The 18,206-nt window shown below is 44.1% G+C and overlaps 1 protein-coding gene across 5 annotated transcripts in view; it reads left to right on the top strand.

Annotated features, from left to right (window-relative positions):
* KASH5 (KASH domain containing 5) overlaps nt 1–18,206 on the top strand; it is an 88,768-nt gene that overhangs the window by 10,414 nt on the left and 60,148 nt on the right. For all 5 annotated transcript variants that reach the window (XM_068241181.1, XM_068241182.1, XM_068241183.1 and 2 more), the window contains exons 3-7: nt 1,220–1,312; nt 6,255–6,435; nt 11,673–11,734; nt 15,829–15,889; nt 17,914–18,075. In XM_068241181.1, the coding sequence (XP_068097282.1) occupies nt 1,220–1,312; nt 6,255–6,435; nt 11,673–11,734; nt 15,829–15,889; nt 17,914–18,075 (559 nt within the window). The remainder of the gene's footprint in view (nt 1–1,219; nt 1,313–6,254; nt 6,436–11,672; nt 11,735–15,828; nt 15,890–17,913; nt 18,076–18,206) is intronic.

Below are 18,206 nucleotides of genomic sequence, written 5' to 3'. Positions count from 1 at the left end.
TACCCTCCATCATTTCCCTAGCCATTTCCCTTGTGTGCCCATTTTTTTGCTCTGGAATTTTATTCATATCCTTGATAACCATATTCTTAAATACTTCAATTGCATTGGCTCCCATAATTTGCAGTTATGCCCCTTCTTCCTTCATGGCATCCTAAATTCACTCACCCACAATTGTGATGACCAATGGCCACCTGCAATCCACCCAAGCATTTTCTTTCTTCATAGTACAACAAATATACATTTTATGAAGTTATTTTACATGCACAAATAGCATTTCTAATAAATGCATTGATAGAACGTGAACTAGGGCTTTGACAGGTGGCGCAGAGCAAGTGACACATATATCTTGCAATTACTGATTACCCAGCAAGCTTATGGTGAACCAGAACTCCTAGGAGCGTGTAATGAGCTAAAAAGGACAAAAAAGCCATCTTCATAAAATGCAGAAGGTATTTGCGATTATTCAGGTTGGAGTGAACATATGATATCTCCCACAATGCATCACTGCTGATTATGCAAATCCTCCCTGAAAGCTAAACACACCTCCAGATTCGCTGGAATACAGATTCCAGCAGTATTCTGTTCGGTTCTGAAGGTGTGTTTAGCATTCAGGGACATTGCACAATGCATTACTGTTGAATATGCAAATCATCCCTTTGATGTCCCTGAAAGCTAATCACACCTCCAGAACCGCTGAAATACAGCTGGAATCTGTATTCTAGCGATTCTGGAGGTGTGTTTAACTTTCAGGGCTGATTTGCATATTCAGAAGTGATGCATTGTGGGACAACTCATATGCTCACTTAATCAAAATACCTTGGGCTTGATTCACAAAAGAGTGCTAACTGTTAGCACGGCCGTTTTCGCGCGAATTTTCGCATTGCTCGCGATCGCGAATTTTCGCGCGAAACGATAACATTTTCGCGCGCAAACGCGAATTTTACCGCAAAATCGATATCGTTTTCGCGCGAAAATTCGCGTTTGCGCGCGAAAACGTTATCGTTTCGCGCGAAAATTCGCTATCGCGCGCAATGCGGAATTTCGCGCGAAAACGGCCGTGCTAACAGTTAGCACTCTTTTGTGAATCAAGCCCCTTGTGTTCGAAGAAGGCAAGTTTCTGTTTTGCATGTATCTTGGAGTGTCTCTTATAAGGAAAGTGAGATTTTTATCCTGCCAGAGAGGTCCAGTAATGGCAGCATCTCTTCTCTTCTCCTTTTAGATGATCCTCCCAGTTACCTTCAGCAGCCTAGTTCCTGTTCTGAGGAGCAAATGCTTGATCATGCTTTCCACGTGTGTGATTCGGATGGAGTTGGTAAGGCATTGTCTCATGAACTGAACTGATAACTCTTTAGCGATTTCCAGGATTTTTCTGCTGCTCTTCCCCACCCCCTACTGTATAGTGCAAACTGAGAATATTTTAGATTTAAAGCATATCTAAAGCAAACATGGATAGATAGATACTCTAGTAGCGGGAAGTCTCTAGATAGGCCAGAGGCTTCCTCAGTTCACCAACAGCCCACAGTTCCAGCGCTGAGTCCATCTAAACACACTGGACAAGAGCTTGTCATGCCTGCGTTCCTGCCGTGTTCTTGCTTAATAATCACTTGATGACCGCAGTGTTAAACCCCCTAAAGACCAGCCTGTTATTTGCAGCACTGGGCTGTGCAGGCTTTTCAGCCTCCTGCACAGCCCAGCTATGGAGCCCAGCGATTGGACTCACCTCCTATTTTTGTCCCTAATTGAGACATGCCGCCGGAGGGGTCCGATCGCTGCTGTCACATTTTTTTTTCTCAGCCTGTATCAGGCTGTTTACCTCTTCCTCCCTCCTCTCCTTCCTCCCTCCCCTCCGTGCAGAGAGTTAAACAGGACGGCGATCCGTCCTGTTCTGCCTCTCATAGACATCAGCCTATGAGAGGACGGCAATCCCCGGCCAATCAGAGGCCAGAGATCGCCGATCTCGTACAGCGCTGCCGGGGACCGCAGCGCTGTACGCTTGTAAACACAGGGGATTGCTTTTCCCTTTAGTTTACAAGCAGCCTGCTAGCCACGATCGGAGGCTAGCAGGCTATTCACGGAACTCAGCTCCGTGAACGGGCAGGGAATGATCGCGCATGCGCACGGCCGTTCCCTGCCAAACTGCATCCCCAGGACTTGATGCCAATTGGCGTTAGGCAGTCCTGGGGCTGCTGCCGCGGTCACGCCCATTGGCGTGAGGCGGTCTTCAAGTAGTTAAGTAAGGTCTGTGTATGCCCAGTACTCACATTCAGTATGAACATGAGAGCAGTTCTGTGCAGTTATCCTGTATAAGGACATATAATCTGGGGAACAGTGATCACATAGTTGTGCAGTTAGCAATACCTCCCAGCTTTTTGAGATGAGAAGAAAGAGGGACACTTAAAGACACGCCCTTGCCACACCTCTAATAACGCCCCCACCACACCCTTAGCCTGCGCATTAGAGCAGACCTGATCAGGCTTGGCTATTTCTGCCGGAGCCCATCGGAAAGCCACTACTGCGCCTGCGCAGGAGGGCAGAGGGTAAATATTGACACGTGTCCCGTTGGGCTGCCAGCGCTGGATCCCGGAGGGTGAAGAGGATGGGGGGAGCCTCATTAGGATCCAGAGGCTCCCCCCTCCTGAGGTAAGTACTCCCCAGGGGTACTTTTTTTTATTACAGATACTCTTTAAGAAATATATCAATTTAAAGGATGGATGGGAATAAAGTTTTTTTTACCAATTTTAGTAGAAAAATACATATATTTACATAAAGCTGTACATGAATCCTGAAATAGGGACAAATGAGGAAGACAGGGAGACACAGTGACGTAGCAAAAGGGGGTGCAGAAATTGCGACCGCATCGGGACCCTTGGGCTAAAGGGCCTCACCCTTGACCACAGTATTAGCCCTCTATTGGCCCTGTGCTGATAATAATCACTTCTATGGATACTTTGAATAGTAGTAAGCATTAGCAAACTGTTCCACATCCCCTTGTTGTACCTGCTTGCGGGGGCCCCAATGCAAAAATTGCTCTGGGGCCCATAGCTCCTTAGCTACATCACTGGAGGGACAGAGGGATTTGGTTTCTAAAGAGGGACTGTCCCTCTAAAAGCGGAACAGTTGGGAGCTCTGAGTTAGGCGCAGTGCACACCGAAACCGCTAGCAGATCCACAAAACGCTAGCGTTTTTTGGTGCAGGTTTCAGAGATTTGGCCCAGTGCACACCGTGCAGCAGGAAGCACGTTTGTGGTTTACTACAAACCTCAAACCGCCGGTGTGCACCAGCCCATTGAAATACATTAGCCAAGCGGATTTACAGGTGGATGCGGCCGGCGGATCGCATCCAAATCCGCTCGGTGTGCACTGGGCATTAGTTTGATTGAAAAAAAGACATCTGTCTATTGAGTTCCTCTAGTAAATATGGTAAGTAGTGGTGTGGTAGCAGAAATCTGTGAAGCATGAACATGTAGATGAAGGAAAGTCAGCGCACAGCCAGAAAACTGGATATAAAGCAGTTATGGGGCTGTAAATCCCAGCGGCGTGATTCTGAGAACTCCTATTCTAGCGTGTTTTCTGTGTTTACACAGACAACTCCTGCACCCTTTTCCTGCCATTAAACACATCCAACTTTCCTCAGCATTTAATAAACTCTCCTCAGCGCTACTCATCTGGAATTGATCTTCTTCCGTGTGGGATCTGGGGATGATGTCAGCCTCTTCTCTCCTTACACATTTGGCTGCCTTCAGCATCTACTGTATGGAGTGTTCAACCAGAGCTAGGCCTGGGAAATGAAATGCAGAGGAATATATTCATAATGTGAGGTAGAATCCTGACTTCTTAAAACAGAAGATAGGAACATACAGTATCATTAAATCCCTTCAGCCCCTGGGATTCATGCTTTTAACAGTGATAGTCACAGCTTTCAGATGTTGCTATTGTGCAGTTGCTCTTTTTCCCAGCACATCATTGCAGGAGAAATAATTCTGCTTACTTGCAATAGATACTATAGTCTTAAAGAGACACTAAAGCGGAAAAAAATATATGATATAGTGAATTGGTTGTGTACTATGAATAATTACTAGAAAATTAGCAGCAAAGAAAATATTCTCATACTTTTATTTTCAGGTATATAGTGTTTTTTCTAACATTGCATCATTCTATATTATGTGCAGATTACACAACACTCAGCATTCAAAATGAGTCTTTCAGAGCAGTCTGTGAAGTAATGACCTCTCCTCTAGCAGAGGAAAAGTAAACAGTTCACTTATAGTTGAGATAATAAAAGTCAGATAACAGCACTCTCCACGACTAACTTAAGGTGCCCATACACTCGTCAGATTGGCAGCAGATAGATAAGAAATGCATCTGATGATCTATCTGATGCGTTTTTAGAACATTTTTTACCAGGATAGAATTCCAATAGATTTCAGTTTGAAATCTATTGAAATTCGATCTGATGGCATTTTTTTGCCATCAGATTTCCATTAAGGCCAATGCAAAATGATAAGCAATCTCATCAGATCGACCTAAATTTTCCATCCTGCCAGTTCGACAGAAATCCATCGAAATCCATCGAAATCGGCCATCGATCGGTCGATTGGCCAACCGATTCTCAATCGATCAATCGATCTGGATCGATCGGTCGGCCAGAAAATCGGCTCAGTGTATGGGCCCCTTTAGTCGGAGAGCTTAATGGCTTGTTTGCATAGAGATAACAACTGGAGTTTCTCAACTCTTCCTGTACTGGAAACAATTAGACTGATGTATCTGATCTTAATGTTTTATTTCTTAGCTGTACTACACATACAAATCATAATATCATATTTTTTTTTCCGCTTCATTGTCTCTTTAACTGTTTTACCATATAGCATACATGTCAAACTCTGGCCCGGGTGCCATAAAATTTGGCCCTCAAGTGGTTTCCCCACTTTGCAATATGTTTGGCGCCCTCTAGACCACTAGGGAAGCTATATTGAGGGTGAAGATCAGGGAATTGTATAGGGGAGGGAGAGCCACTAAACACTAGGGAACTGTATAGGGGAGTGAGGAGGAATTAGACACTAGGCAACTGTATAGGGGAAGGAGGAGGGCCACTAGACACCAGGGAACTATACAGGAGAAGGAGGAGGAATTAGACACTGGTGACTGTATAGGGGAGGGGGCACTAGACACCAGGAAACAGTATAGGAGAGGAAGGGGGGGGGGGGTTACTAAACACCAGGGAACTGTTTAAGGGAGGGAGGAAGCATTAGACACTAGGGAGCTGTAAAGAGGAAGTAGGAGGGCCACTAGACACTAGGGAACTGTGTAGGGGAGGGAGTAGGGGCATTAGACACTATGGAACTGTAGAGGAAGTAGGAGGGCTACTAGAAACCAGGGAACTGTATAGGAGAGGGAGGGCCACTAAACCCGAGGGAACTGTATAGTGGAGGGAGGAGACAGTAAACACTAGGGAACTGTATACGGGAAGGAGGAGGGCCACTAGACACAAGGTTGCTGTAAAGAGAAGTGAGTAGGGGCATAAGACAAGACAAGACACAGAACATTTATTTATAGACACAATTAGACACTAGGGACCTAAATAGGGGAAGGAGGAGGACCACTAGACACCTGGCAACTGTATAGGGGTGGGAGCGGAACCATTAGATACCAGGGAACTTTATAAGGGAGCAAGGTGGCCACTAGACATTGAAGTTGGCCTGTGACTTGCTCCCAGTGTTCAATGGCAGCCCACTTTGTGTTTGAGTTTGACACCCCTTCCATATAGGAAGCCTCTTCTGACACCTCTAACCCTTGCAGAGTAGCACAGAGAGTGGGTGAAATATTTACCTGCTTCCATACGCTGGGGGTCTCCTCTGTGCTTCACAGCCGAAAACTCTGTGCTGTACACAACATGGAGGAAACCAACTTCCACCTGGAAGCAGGTAAATATTTCACCGCTCCCTGCACTACTCTGCATGGGGTGGATGTGGCAGGGACAATTTTTTGTGAGGGAACGAGGAGGTTTTCCTAACATACACTTGACTATTGGTGCGACCTGCGGGTTGGGAGAGGGAGGAGGAGACGGCCCGAAATCCCCCAGGACTCCCTGCGGTTGCAGGGGACACGGGGGGAATTGTTAAGTCCATGTACAGTCAACAAGGAATTGAGCTGAATGTTCTGGCAGACTGTAGATAGGTAGATATATAGACAGATAGTCAGACGGTAGTAGCAGTATAGATGCTGAAATGCATAAGCAGGGTTACTATATATTCACAGGAAAGGTGTCAGTGACCCAAGTCATTGATTACTTGAAGAGTGTGACAGAGCCAAGTCGGGATGGAGGTCGTCTTCAGCTTCTCTGTAGAATGTTTGATCCTAATGATGAAGGCGTCCTCGTAGATCTGCAGGAATTCCGAGCAGTGATGAGTCAGTGGATTGCCAGCTGCTGTCAGAACAGGTTTGTTGCACTCTCATAATATGTTTTCCAGTATGCTTCTTCTGTTACAGCACAAGAACAGAGCTGTCCAGCATGTGCCTTCAAGCTAATTGTAAAGTGTGTTGTGCGACAAACATCTCATAATAACAGGGCACAAAAGCTTAGAGATTTTTAGAGTAAAGAACAACCCTTGTTCAGTAATGAGTCACAGACAATACATTTTACAGAGCCGCACCATCCCAACATGTATACAGCCAGCTTGGGACTTTCTGGTCCTCATCAGTGCATGCCAGGGATTGATGCGGCACCACCTGAGTATAGAATGCAGGTAAACAGGGCTGGTTCTCGACTTTTTGCTGCCTGAGGCAAATTTGTAACGATTGCCCTCCACTAGAGTACAAACCCCCGCCGAACTGCACCGCAAGTGTGCTGGCTGTCCCAGCTATCACTTCTCCCTTACTTCCCTTGCCCATCATAGGTAGCTACATCATAGGTAGCTACAGGTGCCCCTTAGTATTGGGTAGCCAGAGCTATCCACAGTATTAAGTAGCTAGAGATGCCCCTGACTGTAGGGAGATCTCATCAGTGAAATGCTGAGACCCGGGTGAGTAACCTCTCATTTATCCTCCGCCTGGGACTCTGCATAGATAAGGCAGGAGGGAGGTACTTGGGGAGGGGAGTGAGCTGCCTTTCCATTATCCTGCGCCTGTAGGCTCGTGCCTACAGGGCCTTATGGTAAATCCGGCCCTGGTTACACTTCCTAACACTGCAGGGTGGCCCCTTGAGTGCACCTTTAGTGGCCACAGCTCTTGAGCGCTTTGAGTCTAACAGGAGAGAAGCGATATACAAATGTTAGGATTATATTATTATATAGAATACCCAGATAGCTCATGGTGACCGCAATGTGACTCCACTTCCAGCATCGGGCGGTTGTTCCATTGCACAGCTGCATGAGCTTGAATACTCTGAGCTATAATTACATCCATACATTGAGACGGATGTTGGCTGTATTTTATTCACTGTTTATGTGGACTGTGCACAGATTGAATATTGAGCTAAGGTGTGCCCTTTAATATGAATACAATTATAGGCTTGCTATACACCAGTGGCTCTGGATGTGAGCCTGGCTTCAAGGGCATAAAGAGATGATGTGCATGTTATTATTTAGTATTTATAAAGCGCCAACATCTTCCACAGAACTTTACAAAGTATATAGTCTTGTAACTTAACTGTGCCTCAGAGGGGCGCACAATCTAATTCTTATCATAATCATATTTCCATTTTAGTCTAGGGCAAATTTTAGGGGGAAGCCAATTAACTTATCTGTATGTTTTGGCAGGGCTATGGAGTCAGTCAAAAATGATCTGATTCCAACTCCTCAGTTTATGAAACCCACTGATTCCGACTCCCAAAATTGCTCCGACTCCAACTCCTTAGTCTAATACTTACAAGGGCTTTGGAGTTGGTACAAAAATTATCTCACTCCGACTCAGACTCTTCGGTTTATGAAACCACTGACTCCAGGTACCCAACAATTACTTTGACTCCAACTCCGCAGCCCTGGTTTTTTGTATGTGGGAGGAAAACCACGCAGAGCCTTGTACTATGTGGAACACAACAAATCTAGTTGCAGCAACTATATAAGATGAAATTCATGCAGGAGTTGGATCTAATAGCAAAGAGGGCAAAGTGGCAAGCAGGTAAACTATCAACATCAGGTAGATATTGATTATTTACGGAATATGCTGGTGCTTTATAAATCAATAATAATAATCTAATTGTATAAAATGGCCTTTGGTTTGATTATTGTTTCAAACTCTGACAGGTTCACTTTGACACTTTTATTTTACTTTTAGAGAGCCTGCAGAAGAATTACATCTTCATTGGGATTTTTACTGGATTCATTTTTTCCTATTGGTTAGACTCTTCCTCAGTAGAAAAGGGAAATTACCGTATATCCTCAAATATAAGTCGACCTTGTGTATAAGTTGACTCCAGTATTTCATCCCTTTAACCTGGAATTTCAGGTATAAGTTTACACAGCAAAGTTAATGGCTGCACTTGGGGAGCAAGAAGAATTAACAGCTGCACTTGGGGACCAGGAGGGGTTAAGGACTGCACTGCATACAGTATTGCAGCCATTAACCCCTCCTGACCCTTAAGTGCAGCCAATAGTTCCTCTAGGCCCCCAAGTGCAGCAATAATTCACTCCTCTTTCTGCAGCCCAGTATTTCCCCCCTGCCCCTTTCCTTGTTAATTGTTGTGGCCAGAACTTTCAGACCTGTGTTTTCTTGGCATTTCCTTTATCAAGAAGGTGTCACAACTGGGTCAATTAGTACAATAGTACACACATTACACAGTGTGCTCAATGTTGCTCGTGACTCGTGTATAAGTCAACTCTATACTTTTATTTAGTGACCTACATTTCTAAACGTTTAGTCTATTATATACAGTATCCCAACTGGGCAGAGGGAAAAATGAATAGCCTTAACTATTTTTTTTTCAATAGGAGTAAGGCCTTGTTCACATTACGAATCGCCAGCACTATCGCAAGCGTTGAGCCATTTGGTTAGTGATTTTAAAAGAGCTTTTTTTAAGCGCTTTTGTGGAGCAATGATTTTTTAAACTTCCTGACGTTAGTCAGGAAGTGAACTCCTTTACCCAGAAATGAATAAATACAATGTATTTATTCATAAACGTGCTCTGGAAGTCGCTATTCAAAGCAATATTCAAGCTTTCTATTGAACACAAAGCAGAGCGCTCAAGTATGAACACTCTCATAGGAAATCATTACACAAGCCCTTTTAGAGAGATTTCAAAAATCGTCGGCGCTTAAAAAAAACGAAAACGCTCATAGGGCTTGATTCACAAAAGAGTGCTAACTGTTAGCACGGCCGTTTTCGGGCGAATTTTTGCATTGTGCGCGATCGCGAATTTTCGTGCGAAACGACACAGTTTTTGCGCACAAACGCGAATTTTTCCGCGAAATCGATATCGAAAACGGCCGTGCTAACAGTTAGCACTCTTTTGTGAATCAAGCCCATAGTGTGAACAAGCCCTGAGAGTTACTCTTTCTTTCTTCCAGGTTTTTCCTGTGCATCTTTCTGTTCTGACAGCAAGGGTTCATTGGGCCAGGAATTGTGCTCAGGGGCAACACCAACAGCAAAAAAAACCTGACAAGGGTTCTAACCCTTCACTACTCAAATAAGGCTGGATCCACACTTGTCTAACTGTCTTGTGAACTGGCCCATTGATTAACTTTAGTTCTCAGTCTTTATGTGCAGGAAATGCACAAAAAAAAAACAGATTAGTGTGAACCCTGCCTAAAAAAATGTTGGCATGGCAAGATATGTATTTTCATATGTGTTTTATTGGATATTACAATGGTTAAGGGCTCTGCCTCTGACACAGGTGACCTGTGTCAGAGGGGAAATAGAGAAGCAAAAAAGGACAACACAGCATGACCTGCAACTTCCTTTGTGTGTACCAAATTTTGTGTGTACCAAATAAGAGTCAGGTAAACTGGGGAATGATCATTTATCAACAAGAAAAGTAATAGTGATTTTAACTTTTGGATTGCCTGGTTAGCATGGTTATTACTTGTTTACCAGATACAAATAAGGAATTGATTTTTGACTTTATGCCCTGCAGCCATGCGTGTTTTCACAGGAAATGTGGAATATATGTCTCACCATTAATGTGCGATGCAACCTTTAGGGACCGTTGCGGTGAAGAACAATCATATCACAATGGCAGGAAAGTGTGTAAGGGGACCTGAGGGTGCATTCACACCATGGCCCATATGTAATTCCCTTTTCTCCTGAGTTTTCTCCTAGGTGATATTTACACAACATGTCATAAAATGCCTTTTAAGCCACCAGCTAGCAAGAAAATACTCAAAATAAATTTTATAGCACTTTTTTTTACCAACTTTTGGGTACTTTTTCAATTGCTGGGTAAATGCTGGGTAGACTTATACTTGAGTAATATGCTGAAAAGTTAGTTTAAAGAGAATTTTAAAGTTTTCTCCTAGGCGATAAATGTACAGGTGAAAAATGTAATTGCATACGGGCCCATGTGCGTTGGAGTGCATTTAAACATACAGTATGTTATAATTGCATAGCAATCACTGTAGTGGTCCCCACAATGGGCCTATTCACACTGATGTACTAGCAGCCTTGGTGCATTGAGTAGCTTCATAATAACACGTGTTTGGGCTGTGCTCTACCAGATAATGCACACGTTATACCATATTTACAAATAAATGGTGACAAGACAGTCAACGCCATGACTAGGCCCGTATTTACCTCACAGATGTCCTGGCACCCTAGACTTCACCCTCCATGATCCTACAACCCCCACCAAACTGCACCACAAGTGTGCTGGCTGACCCAGCTGTGACTTCTCCCTTACTTCCCTTGCCCATCATAGGTAGCTACAGGTGCCCCTTAGCATTAGGTAACCAGAGGTACTCTCAGTATTAAAGAGGAACTGTAACGGCAAAACGTCCCCTGGGGGGTACTCACCTCGGGTGGGGGAAGCCTCAGGATCCTAATGAGGCTTCCCACGCCGTCCTGCGTCCCTCGGGGGTCTCGCTGCAGCCCTCCGTACAGCCGTGACGTAATATTTACCTTCCTGGTTCCTGCGCAGGCGCTCTGATGGCTGTCGGCTCCGAAGTAGGCGGAAATACCCGATCGCCGTCGGGTTCGCTCTACTGCGCAGACGCAAGTCTCCGGCGCCTGCGCAGTAGAGCGGACCCGACGGAGATCGGGTATTTCCGTCTATTTCCGAGCCGAATGCAGCCACAGCGCCCCCGCTGGAGCCAGCAAAGGTAAATATTGGAATTACAGTCGGGCCTGTCGCCGGCTGTTCAGAGGGCTGCAGCGAGACCCCCGTGGGACGCAGGACGGCGTGGGAAGCCTCATTAGGATCCGGAGGCTTCCCCCACCCGAGGTGAGTACCCCGCAGGGGATCTTTTTAAAGTTACAGAGTCTCTTTAAGTAGCTAGTGGTGCCCCCGACTGAAGGGAGATCTTGTCAGTGGAATGCCGAGAGCAGGGTGAGTAACCTCTCATTTACACTCTCATCAGGACTCTGCATAAGGAAGGCGGTACTGGTGTAGGGGAGTGAGCTGCCTCTCCATCATCAGGTGCCTGTAGGCACGTGCCTTCAGTAAATCCAGCCCTGTGCACATTGCAGTGGATTTAGCGTAAACTTACCCTAAACCCAGCACTAAATGATTTTCTTTTTTTGTTCTAGGGATGTAAGATTGCCGTTAGAGAATGAGACTGATATTGTAGGCGTACAGCAGCAACCATCTGGTAGGTGAAAGCACAGATGGGAGCTTATAAGCAAGCATGAATCTGTGAATCTGTATTCAAAAATTCCTAGTATGCTGATTTGTGCCAGTATGTATCCACTCGCTATATATATGCATCAATTGATTTGTGCTGGTTTGTCAGTCATTTTGCCACCCATGTATCCATGATAATTCTTTGTGTAACTTCAGTGAATATCTTCAATGGTTTAGCAAAAGCAATTTTGACTGAAACAACAACATCACAAAAAAGGAAATGCTCATTGGTATGTTTTATTTCTATGCAGTGTGTGGTGAAAGTTGTTAAACTGGAGTGTAAGTGCTCCAGGCTTATTTATTTTATAATTTTAGAAAATTCTATTTTATTTCCTCTTTGTGACATTTCCTTGCAAATTAGCACACGTAGGCAGGGAACACACTTCTTAAAAGCACGCACATTTTGCTGCCATGGCCGTATTTGAGGCAAGGCCACAAAGGCCATGGCCTAGGATGCCAGGAAGCAAGGGGCGCGCTGCCGGCTGGGACACTAAGGCAGTCAAACTGCCAAATATGGAAACCACAGCAGTCACAAACTCGGCTGCCCTGCTTCCATAGGGGCGAGCAGTGAAGCACTGGTCCTGTGATCCCCCTATTCTGTGCTGTGCTACCCTCAAGCTCAGAATGGGTTGAGCACAGGAACAGGGAAGTACACAGGATGGGGGAGCACAAGCTGAAAGCACAAGACCAGGGGAACAAACGGGACAGGGGGAGCAGACAGGACGGAGGTGTACAGGACTGGGAGGTTGGTGGGGGAGGCGGAGTGGCTTACAGTGAGCCTTGGGTGGTAAACTGTCCTAATGTTGCCCTGTTTGCTGTATATCAGGAAACACACACTGCTACATGTGTAATGAATGTCAGTGGGCCAGTCGCTGTTTTTATGTTCATTCACAGTCTCGTTGTTGAGTTGATGCAAATGTTTATACCGAATTCATACTAATGTATACAGATTGAAAATGAACCAACCAACTCCAGCCACTGCAGCATTTGGTTGGTTTAATAGTAAGTTGTATACATTTGCATTAAAGTAACATAAAAAAATTGCATCAACTAGGAATTATGTGCATCTCAATGATCATCCTTACTGCCTAATTATAAAGGCACAAGATTCATGCTTTGTTGATATCAGCATAAGCAAAAAGTTTTGAATTAGGGTGATACCAATTATTGGCTAACTTAGAAGAAAAGCAGTAAGCTTTCAGCTATGAAGACTTCCTCAGACTGATTCCTGTATACGGACTAACTATAGAACACAGCTTATATACTCTGAACATAAAAAAAGCACAGTGGCATAGTGGATAGCGCTGTCGCCTTGCAGCGCTGGGTCCCCGGTTCGAATCCCAGCCAGGTTAACATCTGCACAAAGTTTGTATGTTTTCCCCGTGTCTGCGTGGGTTTCCTTTGGGCACTCTGCTTTCCTCCCACATCCCAAAAACATACAGATATGTAATTGGCTTTCCCCTAAATTGGCCCTAGACTATAATACATGCACTACATGATACATACATAGACACATGACTATGGTAGGGATTAGATTGTGAGTCCCTCTGATGGACATTTAGTGACAAGACAATATACTATGTACAGTGCTGCGTAATATGTCGGTTTTATATAAATACTTAAATAAATTAGAGATACATTGTACCGCAATACATGTCATTATATGCCTAGTTACAACATCAAGAGAGTCCCCCAGAGATGCTAAGTAATTTATGACAAAAAAAAGATAAAACCACTTGTCTGCTTGAGCACCACATTCTACAGACTCAGTGTGGTGAGGAGACATCGTAACTCATTCAAACATAACTAGGTAAGGCTACATACAATGTTTGTTATACGCTAAAGCAATTTGTAGAATTTAAAAAACCTTCTTACCTGCACAAGGATTAAAAAGGAATTGTGGCACAAGAAAATAAAAAAAAACAAAAAGGATAGTGGGATTTAAAGTCTACCAGAGCTGAACTAAATGCAAAAATGTATACTTACCCATGAATTCCTGCAGCAGCATAAGCATGTGTGAGTACCTCGCCGTCCTCCCACGGCCTGCTGTTCAGCCGAGATCAGCCCGGTAATAGGCACAGTCAGGTCCAGTCTGGGTCTTCTGTGCATGCGCGGACCTCCCGAGCATTCGCCGGAGACCTGGACTGACGTGACTGAACCTATTACCGGGGCTGATCACTGCTGAACGGCAGACCGCAGGAGGACGGCGAGGGACTCACAGGTGCTTATGCTGCTGCAGGAAGCCATGGGAGAGTATCGATTTTTGCATTTAGTTCAGCTCTGGTTCAAAACCCATCATATCTACACAAGAAATTGTAATCCTTATTTAGAAAAAAAAAAGACAAAGACAAACACTTGTATTGCGCTTTTCTCCTGGCGGACTCAAAGCGCCAGAGCTGCAGCCACTAGGACACGCTCTATAGGCAGTAGCAGTGTTAGGGAGACTTGCCTAAGGTCTCCTACTGAATAGGTGCTGGCTTACTGAACAGGCAGAGCCAATTTTAAACCAATGTATACACTTAGACTCTCTTATAGTCTGTCGTTGTGCGATTTAAAGCCGCCAGTTTATACAGTGACGAGAAGATCACTTAAACTGTGGCTATGTGAGCAGAAGTGTGTGGGCAAAGGGAGATCAGCATATTCGTTTTGTTTTTTTTCCTGTTAATGGTGAACCTGTGATGGTTCATACGCTCATGTTCGTCTTGTTTCTCCCACATAAATTCCTTTGGGGCATTTTGCACACGTGATCAAATTTACCACATTTAAAGAATCAGAGGAAAAAGTGCCTTGTACTTTGTATTCCTGTAGTTTACCTGGTATTGGTATACTGTCGATGGAATAGATGTGTTTGCAGGTCCCACATCTTTTCTTTTGGCAGGGCAATGTTTCATTCTGTTTCGGCCGATCATCTGTTTAAGAATGGGTGGCTGGCGATATGCCAGAAGGGGAGGTTCAGGGAATATCTTTCTCTGTCTCTGATCCTTGTGTAAAAAAGGTTGGAGTTCTTTTTCAATCTTTCTTCAGATTTCCAGGTGTGGGATGTGGGTTACCACCAGTGGGACATGGCTCTCTTCCTGGTCTTGCTTGTATTTCAGGAGTTGAGTCCTACGGATGATGTTAGACTTCTTAATTTGGGCCTCGGCCATTAGTGGATTATGTCTTTGTTTAATAAAGTTCTTCTTCAGGTAATCCAGGTGTCTATCTCCATCACCCCTGTCAGAACAGATCCGATTGCATCATATTGCTTGGCTGTAAATTATGGAAACCCTTATGTGCTTGGGGAAGGAGAATAGAGACATTGTCAACAAACCAAGGGATAAAGGGGGTGCCATAGCCATCAGGAACACCAGTGACTATGTCCAGGAGGCACAAAGACAGTTGTCCAACAGTATACACTATGCTAAATTACAAGGGGACCCTACAAAGAGCTACAGGATGGCACTCAATAACATGGTAGAGAAATTGCCCACAAACATCCAACAACGTGTTGTTGAGATGATTATCCCTAAAAAACCTAGAGCAGATTGCTTTTACATGATTCCCAAAATGTTTTGTCCCAGCGCGGGCACAGGACGTCTGCAGGGGGGTGGTAGAGTTATTCTTTCTCTTAGTTAGAAATATGATGATTTGCTATAGTGTCCCTTTCCAGACCATAAGTTATTTTTTTTAACTGCTTACAAATGTCCTTTAATAAAGTGTGATTTTCTCACCCCCAGGGTTCATATTCCAAATATGGTCTTGAAATCCCTTCCTCCCATCTGGAATTGGGCCTGGGCAATTTTCTTTCTTTCTTAAAGATAATTCTGTTTTTGGTTGGAGGTAGTCTTTAATCAAACAAAGACTTCCACCAGGACAGTTCAAGGTTTTTGTATGAGACATAGGATTATACAGATTATGCTTGGTAAAAGGCTATTGGACATTAGGTTACACCTCTGAGGATGTATAACTATTGCTATTAATCATGTAATCATCAGTTGTGTCCAACATGTTCTATAGATTATTTGTACATGTCTATGCATGTTTTCTGAGGCTGTGATTATGGGTTGCTTTTCCTCTTCATAGTAAAGCTGCGTTCCAAACCTTCACAGCTGGAGGGATATGGTGGTCATATGCAAAAGTACACGTAAGACAAAATCATTTTTACGTCATATTAATTGGAAGGAAGTAGACAATTGATGCATTTTTTATCATGTTGCCTAAGGCAGACAGTCAGCTACATCCTATCAAACTGCTCCTGAGTTCTGCATTGATCCATAGACTTGTCTGATGCTTTCTGAGCCTGTTAAAAACAGAAAATTATTGCTATATATGCTAAAGAATCCTACTGCTTTTGTCAGGGACATTTTAGGTTAAATGGGGCCCTGGTCAAAAATGGTATATGTTGGTAAAGATGGTAAAGGTCAGTTTTAGGTGTACAGGTAGGGTCAAGGTCAGTATTAGGCCTCAATAAGAGGTTAGCATACATACTGCACATACATACATAGTATACATATGCCTACATATGAGGGTTTTTCACACTTCAGCTGAGAAGCAGTAGTGTAGACCAGCATTTCAGGTCTATCCTGCTGTGGATTGTAAGAACTGGCAATGTGACAATACCCAGAATTTATGCAGAATATTGTGGTACATTACGCACATAATCACTCTGATGGTGCTTACATGAGAGATTGCAGAAATATGAATTTACATTGACCTGACAAGTCACTGGGAAATTATTTTTTTACCTTGCAAGATCCTATCCTATTTACTTGAGTAAAACTAGAAACAGGTGTAAGCTTATTTGCTTTCTTTCTCTTTAGTGCTCATAAAAACCTCCTTTCGTTCTGTAACTTAAAGGGGAACGGTAGCGAATCATCCTATTTCTAACTAAAAGACAGGATTAATTAGGCATGAATGGGGAAAAAAATAATAGTTAAAAATAAACAGAACCATCATAGTAGTCACCCAACCACTGGGCATCCTGTTGCCTTGGTAGTAACTGACAGAGATGTTGCTCAGCTCATTCCCTTGTGGGGGAGAACAAAATAAACTTTTTTTTTTAATTGTACCTCCCTATAGAGATGTGGTAGGAGCTGGGGCATACTCCTCCCACTTGCTCTGCCGCCGGACTTGCTATACTGCTCCTCGCAGATTACTAGTGTTGCATGTGAGGCCCTCTGCACTTGTGCAGGCATTGTTTTGGACACCTCTGTGTCTCTCTCATGTGCGGTACGTACATAAGGACAGTTTATTTTGATCTCCCCCACAAGGGAATGAACGGAGCAACATCTCCATCAGTTACTAATCAGCCGACGGGATGCCCAATGGTTGGATGACTGCTGTGATGGTTCTGTTTATTTTTATTATTATTTACTTCCCATTCATACCTAATTCATTCTTTCTCTTAGTTAGAAATAGGATGATTTGCTGTAGTGTCCCTTTCCGGACCATCATTTATTGAAATCTTTGCCCTGTTTGGGAGCTGTTATCTCTGCCAGGACGGAGATTTCAATTAGCCCGCCGCTCCCGCTGATTGCACCGATCTCTCACTGCTACAGCCCACTCGCCCTTCTGTCCAGCTAGAGATTATGGGGCCCCATAGCAAAGCTTTCATGGGGCCCTCAGATGTAGTCTTAAGCAATGCCACCTGTCCCTACCCTATGGATATGAGTTAACTGGGAAATGTAAATGTCCATGCAATCTACACTGGATATAGTCCATGGACACTTAGACAAATGCATATGACAGCAGAGCTCCGTGAGCCAGTCCGGAACTGATTTCATTGGCTCCTGACCCCGTGATCACTGTGAGCCAATCTCAATGGCTCACATTGATCACAGGGTCAGGAGCCAATGAAATCAGCTCCTGACCGGCTCACAGAGCTCTTCCATCGTAGCCACTGCTGAGCGAGTAGGCTTCAGTGACGGAGGGGCAGCGCAATAAGTGGAAGCAGCGAATCTGTGTAGTGTGACATCAGTAGGTTCCATTTTTCTTACCAGCCATCTCTGGTCCTTAAGGAGCCAGAGACCGCTGGTACTGAAGTGGTTAAATCCCTACATTAATTATATATTCTTTGTCTGTTCTTTTGTACTAAAGAGTATTATACTTTTATGGTTTGCTGTGCTGTTTACTGTATTCTGTATGTATACGGCTCTGGTTTGCCTGCAGGGGAGAGCAGATTGATTTAACAAACAAAATTGCCGATCTTGCATTTATGAACAAGAAACTGATTGATCAGAGGAACAAACTACAGAAGAATTTGGAGTCAGCTGAGGAGTCTAATGCTCACCTGGCTGAGGAGATAGCTGAAGTCAGATGCCAGCTGAGAAGGTATGTAGGATAAAGCGTCACTGGTGTTGCAGGTACACTACTTTGGCCTCCTATTTTATTGATTCATTTGAAGGGTAATGTATTTTTAAAATAATCCAGCAATTCAGCCCCAACACCTCCCATGTGCCCAA

This window comes from Hyperolius riggenbachi, chromosome 6 (assembly GCF_040937935.1).
Source record: "Hyperolius riggenbachi isolate aHypRig1 chromosome 6, aHypRig1.pri, whole genome shotgun sequence".
NCBI lineage: Eukaryota > Metazoa > Chordata > Amphibia > Anura > Hyperoliidae > Hyperolius > Hyperolius riggenbachi.
Note: the sequence above shows the minus strand (reverse complement) of the source record. Positions and strands in the feature narration are given on the sequence as shown.